The sequence below is a fragment of the Bufo bufo genome, chromosome 3 (assembly GCF_905171765.1).
Source record: "Bufo bufo chromosome 3, aBufBuf1.1, whole genome shotgun sequence".
Classification (NCBI taxonomy): Eukaryota; Metazoa; Chordata; class Amphibia; order Anura; family Bufonidae; genus Bufo; species Bufo bufo.
The window spans coordinates 89891753-89906011 of record NC_053391.1 but is presented as its reverse complement, the minus strand read 5'-3'; the positions used below and the strand labels follow the sequence as shown (position 1 = coordinate 89906011).

At 43.5% G+C, this 14259-nt stretch overlaps 1 protein-coding gene across 1 annotated transcript in view; it reads right to left on the bottom strand.

Moving 5' to 3' along the window:
- Positions 1–11523: 11523 nt before the first annotated feature.
- Positions 11524–14259, bottom strand: part of MOSPD2 (motile sperm domain containing 2) — a 113257-nt gene continuing 110521 nt past the window's right edge. Inside the window, exon 15 of the mRNA XM_040423307.1 lies at positions 11524–12917. Coding sequence (XP_040279241.1) covers positions 12771–12917 — 147 coding nt within the window. The 3' untranslated portion in view covers positions 11524–12770. The remainder of the gene's footprint in view (positions 12918–14259) is intronic.

Here is a 14259-nt window from a genome sequence, read left to right as displayed (position 1 = left end):
ACTGCTGTTGTGGGATCGGAAAATCTTTTTCTCCATAAGAATAAATATGGATAGGGCCTACAAACCATTGGATCGTCTGGTGAACTGCGATCAATGAGTCATGTATATACATCATGTTATGAAATGCATTTATGTCTGTACATTATAAACACATGTTGATGAAATCATGTATTCTTATTACTAATAATTTTTAAATACATGTCTTTCTTTATTTTTATAACACATGTATTGTTCGTTCATGCCGGTGTTGTTGTACCGTGATAAGGCATGCATGACAATATATATATATATATTTTTTTTTATTATATGTATTTGTGCACAACATATGTTTTAATACTATGATCATGTTTACTTATACTTTTTGCACGAGGGTAATTATTTATATAATCAAGTCAAACTGTATTTTTGTGGTATGATAATCATGTCCTTTGGATTGGGAATCATGCAGATATTGATGTGTATATTTGCTTACATAATAATGAATTGTCTCACTACTTATGTGTATTTCACATAAATATATATATATTGTTTATAGCACTATCACTAGTGTCATTAATCACTGTTGTTGTGGGTTTTTGTATTTCTAGTGTGGGGGGTTTATTCAGAATTTAATTCATGATGTATGGTATCTGTGCATATCAGTTTTGAGATATATATATCTTTAGAGATACATGACGAACCAAATATTGGTAGGGAGATAAGAAAAACCACATAACCCCATATGTATATATGTTTTAGGATGGAGAGCGCACTGTTGGAGTAATAGATCTAAGACAGTATTTTGCCCTTAACCTGCATGGAGCTCGTAGTGCGCACGTCCATCTGCGCAGCCGCGGGCGCACTGACGCGGCCCTGGCTCTGACGTAGGACGTCCTGTGCTCTGGTGAGCGTAGCCGTCCTGCGTCATTGCTACGGCCGGTCACGTGGGCATTGGCGTTGTGCGGCGGTTCGTGCGCCATAACACACGAGACGAGCATAACATACTATGCAGGTGAGGAATGCTGTGGAACCTGCCTCCTCATCAGTGTGCCCTTCATCTATAGGTGAGGTGAAAGTGTGTCCGCCCACTATGTGGACCATATATACCCGGCTAGGAAGCTGTTTGTCATTACCCCTTGAAAAAGCTGACGGCGAAACGCGCGTCGGGGCACAGACTGTCAGTGCCGTGGTAGAGATTGTGGTCAGTATGCTTCCTCATTCATGTCATTATTTGTTTAGAGTCACCGATGTGAGTAATAGGTCCTTTTTAGTCTATGGTTCAATGTTTACCGTTTGCTATATGGTATAGACAGGACTTAACTCGGTGTTGGGCATTGACCAATCTCCTTTGCTGTAAAGTAATTTTAGCACTTGCACTTTACGCACAATTATTGTAACTACCACATATCTGCGGTCTGTATGGCATTTTAAGTGTTCTTAAATGTCTGTGTGGCCAGTGGTCACAACTCTATTTTTTGTACCAATAAAAAGATCTGTGATTTTGTATAAAACTTTGTTGCTTGAGTTGTGATTTGATACTTATAGATCCATATATCTTGTATTGGTTTTGTAATGAATGATTATGGATCATTTACTTATCTGAAATAAGGAAACAGTATTGGTTTACCCTGCTGATCAGCTCCTGTGAGTGCCACAGCCTTCTCACAGCTTACCCTAGACCAGTGACATCACATTCATCGGTCATATGGCCTAGGTGCAGCTCAGCTCTATTGAAGGGAATGGGCCTGAGCTGCAATACCAACCACAGCTGATATACAGTGTATGGCACTGCACTTGGTAAGCAGTGAGGAGGTCGTGGCGTCCTTGGACAGCTGATCAGTGGGGGTCCTGGGTGTTGGACCCCCACCGATCACATACTGACGACCTGCCCTGAGGATAGGTCATCATCAGCATAAAAAAAGTTAGAAAACCCCTTTAATACATTTGATGCATCGTTAGACCGCCTAGACCTGGGATGCTCAACCTGCGGCCCATCAGCTGTTGCAAAACTACAAATCCCAGCAGGCCCTAATAGCTCCAGGCATGCTGGGAGTTTTAATTTTGCAACAGCTGGAGGGCCACAGGTTGGGCACCCCTGGTCTAGACTAATAGGGTAATTTTTCAAACTGGTGTAAAGTAGAACTGGCTTAGTTGCCCATAGCAACCAATCAGATCCCGCCTTTCATTTTTCACAGCTCCTTTGCAAAATGAAAGGTGGAATCTGATTGGTTGCTTTGGGCAACTAAGCCAGCTCTACTTTACACCAGTTTGATAAATGACTCCCTAAGTTTCCACTGTCTAAATATTATACAGGATTAATAAATCTGCCCCACTGTGATAAATCTAGTTCACTGGGGTTATAATTTTTCTCACCGCTTCCGCTTTATTACGTACCGACAGGACCACAGACGCCTTTGTTTTCCATCTTATTTTATTAAATATTCTGAATTTATTATAATTTTGAGTCATCATGGGAAAATGCTCTAAACTGGTTTTTATACATATCTTTATATAAATAGATTAAGGCATGGACATAGGAAATCCTGCAATAACATACATTATTGGCATTAAAGAAAAAAAAATACACTTTCTTCATTTTGGTGACAAACTAGTGTCCATTATGTACAGACTGTACTGGTGAATGCATTGCTATCAGTCCCATCCTGTAGAAATCCAGACCGTACACGAGCTAGGGACCACTGAATGAGGACACTACATTTGGGTGTTCTTTTATCAAGTCGTTTCCCAGGAGCAGGACTCAATACTGTCGGAATTGAATACGCCCGGCAATCGCCCATTGCTTGCTATCAAGTCCTTGCTGCGCATCGTTCATTTTAATGGTCTCCTTGTAGAAAAACAGCAAGGGTTTCATTAACTTGTTGATTTCGGTAACAACCTGAATGGTTCTAAAATAATACGGAGGTATAAAAATTCAATATGAAAACGGTGATAAAATTCCAGTTTTCTATACTATAAGGGAGAGTATTTTTGCTGTGGATCAGATGGGGACCCATTCATTTCAATGGAGCACAAAAAATGTGGACAGCACGCCGTATGCTGTCCTCCAAAAAAGATAAGAGCATGTCCTATTCCCGTCTGTTGTGGACAAGAATAGGCATTGTTACAAAGGGTCTGCAAAAACAAAGAGCAGATGCAACACGGACGTCATCCGTATATTCTGCAGATGCGCAATTTGCAGACCGCAAAATACATACAGTCCTATGAAATGATGGCATGTTCTATGAGATGATAAATTACTGAGGTATACAGTACATCTCTAGGAGCATTGCTTCTAGGAGAAAACACCTCTTCTATGGTAACTGGCAGGGGATGGCATAGTACCACACAATGTATCCATAGGGATAGACTGTATGCCAACGTACACGACTCTGCGGGAATTGGGAGTGCATGATGGGAGTCGCAGGTAGGGGACCATTGCTGTATAGCCTTCCTGTTCTCAGCAGGGGAGGGGTGATATGTAAGGGCAACTTCCAACAACTCTCAGAACTACGCAAAGATGATACAAGCTAAAAAAAAAAAAAAAACACAGAATTTCTCGTCTGGATTATTCAGCCTCTGTTATTACAAATGTTTTGCTCGGCAGTGGATGAACATGTCTAGCTTGTTGCCTAGCGACAGGAATAGCAGGAGGCAGGTGACAACGGGTGTCTAGTGCCATCATGTTCAGAAGCGTCAATGGCAAAGAGCGATGGCACATACCTGCTTAGTTCTGTGTAGTAAAGGCTTTGGCGGAATTTTGTGGAACGGCACGGACAGCCTTTAATATAACTGCCTCTTCTTGTCCGCAAAGCGCGGACAAGAATAGGACAGGTTATATATTTTTTGCGGACCACGGAACGGAGCAACGGATGCGGACGGCACACGGAGTGCTGTCCACATCTTTTGCGGCACTATTGAAGTGAATGGGTCCGCATCCGAGCTGCCAAAACTGCGGCTCGGGTGCGGACCAAAACAATAGTCGCGTGCATGAGGCCTAACAGTAATGTCTGGGATCCCATAATGCACTGCTCCAAGGCAAGAGGAAACAAACAGAATCTGGGATCAAATCTAGGAAATTTATCAAAAAAACTTGTGTAAAGTAGAACTGTCTCAGTTGCCCATAGCAACCAATCCAATTCCACCTTTCATCTTCGAAAGGAGCTGTGAAAAATGAAAGGTGGAATCTGATTGGTTGCTATGGGCAGTTTTCTTTCACACCAGTTTTGATAAATCTCCCCCAATGAACTGAAGCAAAGTCACCAAAAATTCTGCAGCGGTGGGGCCAAATTTAACGGAAGGTGGGGGACACAAGTAGGCGGGGACAGCAATACCAGCAATACCTGGTGCAGAACAAAATACCGCCCCAAATACCACAGTGCAGCACAAAATACTGCCACCCGTGCCACAGTGTGAAACAGTATCATCGTCTTATACAGGTGAATGCAGGAGGGCATCTGATGCTGCTACATGAATTAATGCTGAGAGCATGAGATCATTATGCACTTGGCTGGCGTGCACAGTTTTGTCCCAGGTATATTTTTGGCTCCAAAAAAGGCCTCACTTGTTCAGTTTTTTTTGTAGAGATTTCTGAGGCATTTTTGTCCCGTCCATATAATGTGTTTTAGCACCTGGTGTTTTACTGGCATTTTTCTTTAAAGGAAAGTATTTTCCCCCCTATAATAGTACTTTCTCTGGAGAGTTGTGTGGGGAAAAGAAAGCATTAGAAAAAAAAAAAAAAAAAACATTAACTCAAAAACCATACTTCAAGGGTGAAAAATGACAGCAAAAAACGGTGTCAAAACGGCAATATTAGAAAAAACAACTCCATAGCAGTTCACAGGGCGTCTGTGGCAATACAGCTGCACCTCTATTAGGGGTATTCCGGTTACCCACAGGATAAGACATAACTATTAGATCGGTGAGGGTCCTACCGCTGGGACCCCTACCAATCACAACGAACGGAGTGGCTGTTTGGGCATGCGTGCAGCCGCTCCATTCTTTCCTATGGAAATTAGACTATCTCTGGAATTCCCATAGAAATGAATGGAGCGGCGGCACGCATGCCCGATTGTTCATTGCAGGGGGGAAGGTGCCCCCCATTGTTGTGATTAGTAGGGGTCCCAGCGGTAGGACCCTCACCGATCTAATAGTTATGCCTTATCCTGTGGGTAGGGGATAACTTACTGTAATCGGAATACCCCTTTACTTCCCTGGAGCTGAGCTGCAATATGAGACACACCTGGAGGACAGTAGTGGCGCTGTTTCTGAAAGTAGGTAGCAATGTATTTCTAATGCTGGATATCCAATAATCTATGGTAAGGTGGAAAAACAATGGACAATTGACTTGACTATAAAGAGTATACAAAAGGGTCACTGCTTTACAAATGTACAAACTGATTAGTAGAAAATTATTAAATCAGAATTATGGCGCATCTGGATCTTCACCTTTCAAAGTTACTTTCCAGTTCACATATAATCTACCTCAGAAGTGGAGGAACCTTAGTTATCCACTCCAGAGCTGCAATTACAATTCTGCAATTAGAGGAGTTTCCCAGGCTACCCTTAAAGCATGTCCTCAATATCAGATTGGTGGAGGTCGGGCATCGGGCATCCCCGTCTGCTTCAAGGTTACTGCGGCTCAGCTCCCATTCACTAGAATGGGGGCTGAGCTGCAGCAAACAGGTATGACCATTAGATCGGAATTTTTGATGTGTCCTCAAAAAAAAAAAAAAAAAAACTAACAAAACAGCACATGGATGTTGTGTGTGCTGTCCGCATCCGTGCGTTTGTTTTGCGGACAAGAATAGGCATTTTATTTTTTTACAGTGGGTCCCGCGAAAATCTTGCGGAAACCAAAATGGATATTGTCGTGTGCAGGAGGCCTTACACAGTAGATGGAGCTGTTTGCTTCCGGCTACGCAGACTGTGTTTTTTGCAGCACTGGCAGCTGCTAAGAAACAGCTTATTGGAGGAGGTCCTGGGTGTCGGACCCCACCTACCTGACCTGATATGGATTACCTACCCCAAGGATCGCTCATCCATATCTAGAGCTTAGACACCACCTTAAACATATGCTTTATTCTAAAAGTACAAATAAAATTCTCCATAAAAACACCCACTAAAAACGTAGAAACAATACAGACTAGACTTAATACCGATACATTTTGGAATCGCTTTTTCCAAATTATTATTTTGAAATCTTGGACCGTGAGTTTTTTTCCCAAGGTTTTCCAGCAATGGGCTGGACTCCGGATGGCAACACTGTGTGGCAAGTGATGGTCCCACCAGCAATCATCAGAAAGAGGAGGCAATGGTTTTGCTGCAGTGACATCTATATGTGTGTGCTAGGTGAAGACAGAGGCTGAAGCACGCAGGGTGGACACAGGGCATTCACCGACCACTGATATAAGTTAGTACTGGCATTATGGAGTCTTACATTTTTGTTGTAGGGTTAGGTTATTGCAGTAGGCACTTAATTATACTCTATGTACCCAGTGGAGACCATGGTTATTACATTATGTATGACGTTATAATGGTATTTACTGCAGCAGTCCATTCACATGAAAGGGGCTGAGCTGCAGTACTGGACGCCTGTCATTGTGCTCAGTACTGTAGGTGCCCCTTAGCTCATCGGTGGGGGTTGGACCTCTACGATCGCACATTGACATTACATTAGGAATTTCCTTGCACAGGTTGTGCAATACAGACTTTCACAGTAATAAAACACCGATTTATAATGCTTTTAATAAATATTCATTGATGATTTCTAACTAAGAACAGAAAATAAAAATGAAGTGAACCACCAATGAGTGGTATGGGTCTGAAGCAGACGGATTTTGCCATTCTCTTATGGTCCATAGCAATAAAGCAAGCCATTCACAATACTGCAAGGGTTAAATAAATTCACATTTAACGCTACTCTGTACATCACAAAGTAATCTGGTCATTCAGCTTATGATGCGCAGCGAGCGATCATCGACAGCTACGGGATAATACTCGCAGTGCCTGACATCTATTATTTCATTACATACGCTAATTAAGCCCAGTGTGTGCCTTAGGCCTCCTGCACACGAACACAGTCCGTGGGGCAGCCGCAGCAGATTGTGGACCCATTCACTTTAATGGGTCCGCGATCCGGCCGTTCCGCAAAAAGATAGGACATGTCCTATCTTTTTGCGGAACGGAAGTACGGGACGAAAACCCCACGGAAGCACTCGGTAGTGCTTCCGTAGGGTTCCGTTCCGCATCTCCGGATTTGCGGACCCATTCAAGTGAATGGGTCCGCATCCGTGATGCGGAATGCCCACGGAACGGCACCCGTGTATTGCGGATCCGCAATACGGCAACAGGAAGCACACGTTCGTGTGCAGGGGGCCTTAAAGGGTCACAAAACGATTCCTAGAACGAGGAGAGAGAAGTGTGCATATATCGCACTCTCCTCGCTGCACGAGACAGACTCCGTAGAAGTCTATGGGCGAATCTCAATTCAGTCCTCCGCAGCGAGGAGAGAAGCAAGACATGCGAGTGCTTCTCTCCCCTTGTTCTAGGGATCAGGCCACCAGCGATCTAAACTTGTGATGCGTCTCGATGACATATCAAAAGTTTTTTGAAAAGTTAGTGACCGAGAAATCCGTCCAAAAAAATAAAAATAAAAATCTATAGAAAATACTCAAAGCCCCTTAAACCGTTTCCTTGGGGAAATGGAGGAAGTCAACCCCCTAAATAACATGCAAAAAGATGTATTTGATCTACTGTAGATTCCCCAGCTGTTGGTGCCAGCCAAGATGAAATTGTCTTTACAGCTCAGACATAGGCCCACCCATGATCACCTTTCTACAGCTATCATACTAAATCATTTTAGAAGTACATTACTCATCTTGTACAGATCCTAGGTTACAGCCTGTACTGTAGTTCAGAGCTGCATTCATAATTCAGCAGATTGGTGGCTGGCGGTGGCTCCGGTGACCTGCATTCTGGGCAGTGTAGACTTTATTCCACACAATTTCATATATAAACTATACAATGATCTTATGAAGAAGAATGTAGCTCTCCCCACGGCTTTACTGGAGCTTAGCTGTAAGGGATCCGTCCGATGACAAGCTTGTCATCGCTTTCTACTAGCAGAACTGGGATGGCAGCTCTGGCTGCACATGGTTTCTCAGAATCACTGCAAAAAATGTAATGCAAAGCACTTACAGATTACTGCTATATAAACACAAAACTAGTACAAAGGTGAACCCTTTATGCAAAATGTAATCATCAGTAGTCACAAGGCATTCTTGGCACTGGGGTCTGCTTTCACAACTGATAAAATGCAAAGGACCCAGGGGGATAGCAGATGTCTGTATGAATCTGCAGGTTACATGGAAGGCAATAGAACTGGATCAGTTTCTGACATGTAAGAGACACAGATATAGGGACCTAGGAAAATTAGGCCAAATGCTTTATAAGATACCTGTTCCCAGCAAATCTGTCACCTTCCTAAAGGGCAATTAAAGGGATTGTCTCACTTCAGCAAATAACTTCTTCTTCATAATAAATGCTAATAAAAGACACTTACTAATGTATTGTGATTGTCCACATGCCTTCCTTTGTTGGCTGGATTAATTTTTCCATCACTTTATACACTGCTCGTTTCCATGGTTATGACCACCCTGCAATCCATCAGAGGCGGTCAAGCTTGCACACTAGTCTATGTCCGGTGTCATGGTCCCGGCTACCAAAGAAGCCAACGCTTTCTCCTATACTGTGGAAGCACGGCCACCACTGATGGATTGCAAGGTGGTCGTAACCATGTAAATGAGCAGTGTATAATGTGATGGAAAAATGAATCAAGCCAGCAAAGGAGGCAACATGGACAATCACAGTACATTAGTAAATGCCTTGTATTAACTTTCTCTACATAATAAAAGTTATTTGCTGAAGTGAGACAACCTCTTTAAATCTATCATCTCCCACAAGTCCAATCAAAGTTGTTGCAGTTGTGACGTCACGTCGGCAACGCATGACACCTGCAGCCAATCGCTGGCCTCAGGGGTGCCCCCGACGGGGGCAGTGATTGGCTGCAAAGGTCAATGTTGGTGACGTCACCACTGCACCTAGATAAAATGAACAAGGCTGGTAGACACGGAGCAGTGGTGTGGGGTCCGTCAGGCAAGTACTTACTTGTTCTTTATTTCAGGCAGATCCTGGGGGTTTACCTCAGTAATACATGAACAGTACTGCTTGTGCTGTATCTGGATCGCTAATTTTTATAATGATACTCTGCCCCCAACAGTAAATGGCCAATGGAATACATTGAGCGGTCCTCTCCATTATGAGCGCTAGCACAAAAATTGTGTCAATACATTCCAGAGGAGGGGTGGGGGTCAGCATAAAAAGTCAAGCGGTACTGCACTTAAGGCCTCATGCACACAAACGTACTTTCTTTCCGTTTCCGTTCTGGATTTTTTTGCAGGCTGTATGCGGAACCATTCATTTGAATGGGTCCGCAATAATAAAAAAAAGGAAGGTACTCCTTGTGCATTCCGTATTTCCGCTCCATAAAAAAAATAGAACATGTCCTATTATTGTCCGCATTACGGACAAGGATAAAACTATTCTATTAGGGGCCAGATGTTCCGTTCCGCAAAATTTGGAATGCACACGGACGTCATCTGTATTTTTTGCGGACCGCAAAATACATATGGTCGTGCACATGAGGCCTAACTGTTTTTGAGGGAGATGACAAATTCCCTTTAAGAGTAGCTCCATCCTGCCCAAGTGCTTAAAGGGGTTGTCCAGGAATTTAAAAAAATGAAAATACTTAAATATATTCCCAAATACCTTTCATTACTTAGAATGGCTTGTTTTGTCTAGGGAGCAATCATTAGGAGAAATAAAATGGCCGCCGTCCAATCAATACACACAAAACCTGTCCTAATCACACAGGAGGACAAGTTACTTCACCACAATGAGCCATAGTGCTGCCTCATCCTCCTCTCTGCTCTGCCTGTCAGGGATTATGATCCTGAATACAGGTGAATCTCTGTGGGAATGGAGATGATGAGGAGACCTGAGAGGAGGATGAGGTTTGGCTAATGAGCAGCAGCACTTGTTTACAGTCTCCATTACCACAGCAACACATTACCACAGTCTGTCCATCCTCTCTGTACTTCATGTCTCCTCATGAACTAAATTCCTCAGAGATTCAGCTAAAGTTCTTATCATCTGTATTCAGGATCATAATCCCTGACAAGTAGAGAGGAGGAGGAGGATGAGGCAGCTCTTTACCTCAGTGTTGTAAAGTAACTGGTCCTCATGTGTCATCAGGACAGGTTTTGTGTGAACTGATGGGACAGAAGCAATTTAGTTTCCCCTGACGATTGCTGCCCAGACAAAACGAGCCATTATAAATAATGAAAGGTATTTGGGAATACATTTATAATAAAGTAATATTTAACTATTTTTACTTTCTTAATTCCCAGAGAACCCTTTTAAAGGGTTTCTATCACTTCGTTTCACCTATTTAGCTTTCAGACACTAGCGATCCGCTAGTGTCTGCTTTATCTAACCATCCTAATATAAGAGTTTATTGTCCTGCCGTTTAGCTAAAAAAATAACTTATATAGATATGCAAATGAGCCTCTAGGTGCTATGGGGGCGTCATTAGCACCTAGAGGCTCCGTCTACCTTAACAAACTGCCGCCGCCCAGCGCGTCCCTCCAGCCCGCCCATCTCCTCCGGAATGCGATGCTCCTCGTATTCGGCGCATGCGCAGTGAATGTCTGATCGCTTCCCTGCTCAGACATCTCCACTGCGCCTGTTCCTCGGAGCACTATGACGTCATCGGCGCAGGCGCAGTGGAGATGTCTGAGCAGGGAAGCGATCAGACATTCACTGCGCATGCGCCGAATACGAGGAGCATCGCATTCCGGAGGAGATGGGCGGGCTGGAGGGACGCGCTGGGCGGCAGCAGTTTGTTAAGGTAGACGGAGCCTCTAGGTGCTAATCACGCCCCCATAGCACCTAGAGGCTCATTTGCATATCTATATAAGTTATTTTTTTAGCTAAACGGCAGGACAATAAGCTCTTATATTAGGATGGTTAGATAAAGCAGACACTAGCGGATCGCTAGTGTCTGAAAGCTAAATAGGTGAAACGAAGTGATAGAAACCCTTTAAGCAACTATTCCCCAAAACCCTATTTAAAACGTTCTGCATGTAGAAATAATCAAGACACAAGACAAATTGAATTTTGCCCCCGTTCAAGGCCCTCTCTTCAACCCTAGATTATTACCTGGCATGTTGGTTCAGTTACGGAGATCCAATACCAGGGCATCCTTGTTTATTCCCAGTGCTGTCCCCAGCATGCCTTAGGCCTCTTGCACACAAACTTATGGCTTTTTCAGTATTTTGCGGTCTGCAAAAAATGGATCCGCAAAAAATACGGATGACGTCCGTGTGCATTCTGTTCTTTGCGGAACGGAACAGCTGGCCACTGATAGAACAGTACTTTCCTTGTCCGTAATGCGGACAATAATAGGACATGTTTTATCTTTGAACGGAACAGAAATGGAAGGCATATGGAGTATCTTCAGTTTTCTTTGCGGATCCATTGAAATGAATGGGTCCGTACACGGAACGCAAAAAAAACAGAACATAAACGTGTGCAAGAGGCCTTACAGCGATACTGGGAGCAGGCCTTCGAGTACTGTTTCTCCACACTCTCTGTACTATATGTGTATGGCATCTCCAAGCCTGACTGACCACACGGTGCCTCTAGAACAGGGATGCCCAACCTGCAGCCCTCCAGCTTTTGCATAATTATAACTCCAAGCATGCTTGGACAGCCTACAGCTATCAGGGCATGTAGGGGAGTAGTTTTGCAACCGCTGGAGGGCCGTATGTTGGGGATCCCTGCTCTAGAACAATTATGCCATTATTGGTGTAGGCCACCGGACAACTAATATATATATATATATATATATAAATATATATAATTTTAAATACAAAGCAGCATGAAGGCCTTTGCCTTTCTGCGGAATCAGATCCCAGATACCACTAGTGCACACTCTGCTTAAAAGAGCATGCAAGTGCCCTCCATAGGGAGCTGGAAATAAGCTGCTGCCAGACACCGCTCTCGAGTACAAAGGTACAAAAATGTTGAAAACCAACATGCCCGAACCTTCATTCCCCCTGACATCTGCCGTTGAGGGAGACCTGGGACACCCCCATACACATTAGATGGTTGGCTGGTTTTGGCAGGTTCATGAACATTAATGTGTATGGTCGGATTTAGTTATCTTCCACTTATTGATAAACTCCAGACTGCTGAAGGAGGATTCCGAAATTCTTGAGTACAAAAGATCACACAGCTCAAGTTCTTGGGCAGAGGGCTTCTGGGAATTGGTGAGAGGGAGACGCTAAAGAGGAAGCAGGATAAAGGAAGGGAAAAAATAGGGGGAGAGAATCACATACAGAAGATGCCGCGTGTCAACCTTGGCTTCAGTCCACTGCTCTAGCTGATGAGAAGGTAATAAGCTACTTCTATACAATGAATGATATCGATGATTCCTACTAGAAGCACCAATATAACCTGAGAATCGGGATACAGATGTATTGGAAGTGCTCTCCATCCCACCGTCCTTCTCTCCGCGCTCTTGGTAAGTGTTAGTCATTTCGTAGATTAGATCTGTTATATGCCGAACACTAAAGGCAGCTTTGGTTCTGTCAGAAGAGACCTCTTGCAGGAATAGCATATTAAATAATTATGTGGCAGACAAAATCTCATATTGTCCCGGGCTAAATGGATTATCTGCTTGTGTCCTTCAGCATGTATACGACGGCCGAGACGATGGCAACTAAAACAGACAATAAGAGTGCTATTAAGTGCTGGTACCAGACGCAGTGTCCAATCTGTTCTTCCAGTTTTCGGTTCGTTTCTAGAAGCTGATTTATCTGGAGGAAGAAGAACACAGAAAAGAAGATCCATAAGCGATTGATTGTGCACATGGTGCAAGGAGAATGAGGACACGGAGAAAATTAATATCACAATCGAGTTCACGACCAGTGCTGGCTAATAAGTGTACAACAATTTTCAGTTTTAGTTAATTTGCCAAATATCAGCTGAATGTGTGCTAAAATCATATGTTTCAACCACTATTAAAGATAACCTGTCATCTCTCCTGACATCTGGTTTAGTAACTACTTGCATTCCCCATGTAATAGCAATTCTGGAGCATCTATTCTTATGACTCTATCATACTCCATTCCTTTATTATATCTTCTAGAAGTGTGCAGTGTGCCATGAAGGTCCACCTGGATGCTACCAGTTGGGGGGGTGCAAAGGTTGGATAGTGTCAGGCTGTGCAGACACACCACAACTGGTAACACAAATCTGGACCTTCATTGCACACTGCGAGTAATTCATTCATAACTTTTCACAGGAATAATAAAGGAATGACACAACATACAGTCATAAGAACAGATGCTCCAGAATTGTTAGTACATGGGGATTTCAAGTGGTTACTAAGACAGACATGTCAGGAGAGGGGACAGGTCCTCTTTAATGCTGTGCTATACTATTATAACATCAAACAAAACAATAGCTGATCTTAAGGAGACCAGCTAAAGAAAACACTGTGCAGCCTTATTTAAGGGTCTCAACATAGCAATCCAAAATGCAAAGCTCCCTGGGAAACAGTAATATGCAAAATAACTGTGGAGCCCCAGTTATGGGTCTTCAACACAGAGAAAGCCAGATATCCTTTAAAGGAAGGAAAACCAAGCAAAGGGGTGTCCCCATTACAGAGATCACCAGATCCACCATATTAAGTGGCCTCTATGTCAAGATCCCGCTCTTTTACAAGCGTTAAGACTGTGACGGGGAAGACCTACGCCAGTTATCCATCCACAGACAGCTGTTTCGGGGTGTTGTCCCTCATCAGTGTGGAGTAGGATTCTGGCTAACCAGGAGCAATGCCTTGGAGACTACTCATAACTGGGGCTCCACAGTTATTTTGGATACAACTATTATAACATGACATACTCATTCCTTCTGACACGTCTCTGCACTCTGCAATGGTTATTAAAAGCTGCCTTGAGTAACTCAGTTAGTCCTCCTGAAAATGTATGAATTGGGAGCTATAAAGGAAGAGAGAGTGTTTGAGGGTCAGACAGATCTGATGGAAAGGATTCCACCGGATCGGAAAAACTTGAGGCACCAAGGGTTTATAGGAGTGGAGTAGAGAAGACAGAGTGGTAAAGGCTGCTCAGGGTTTGCCAGGCAGACTAGAGTGTC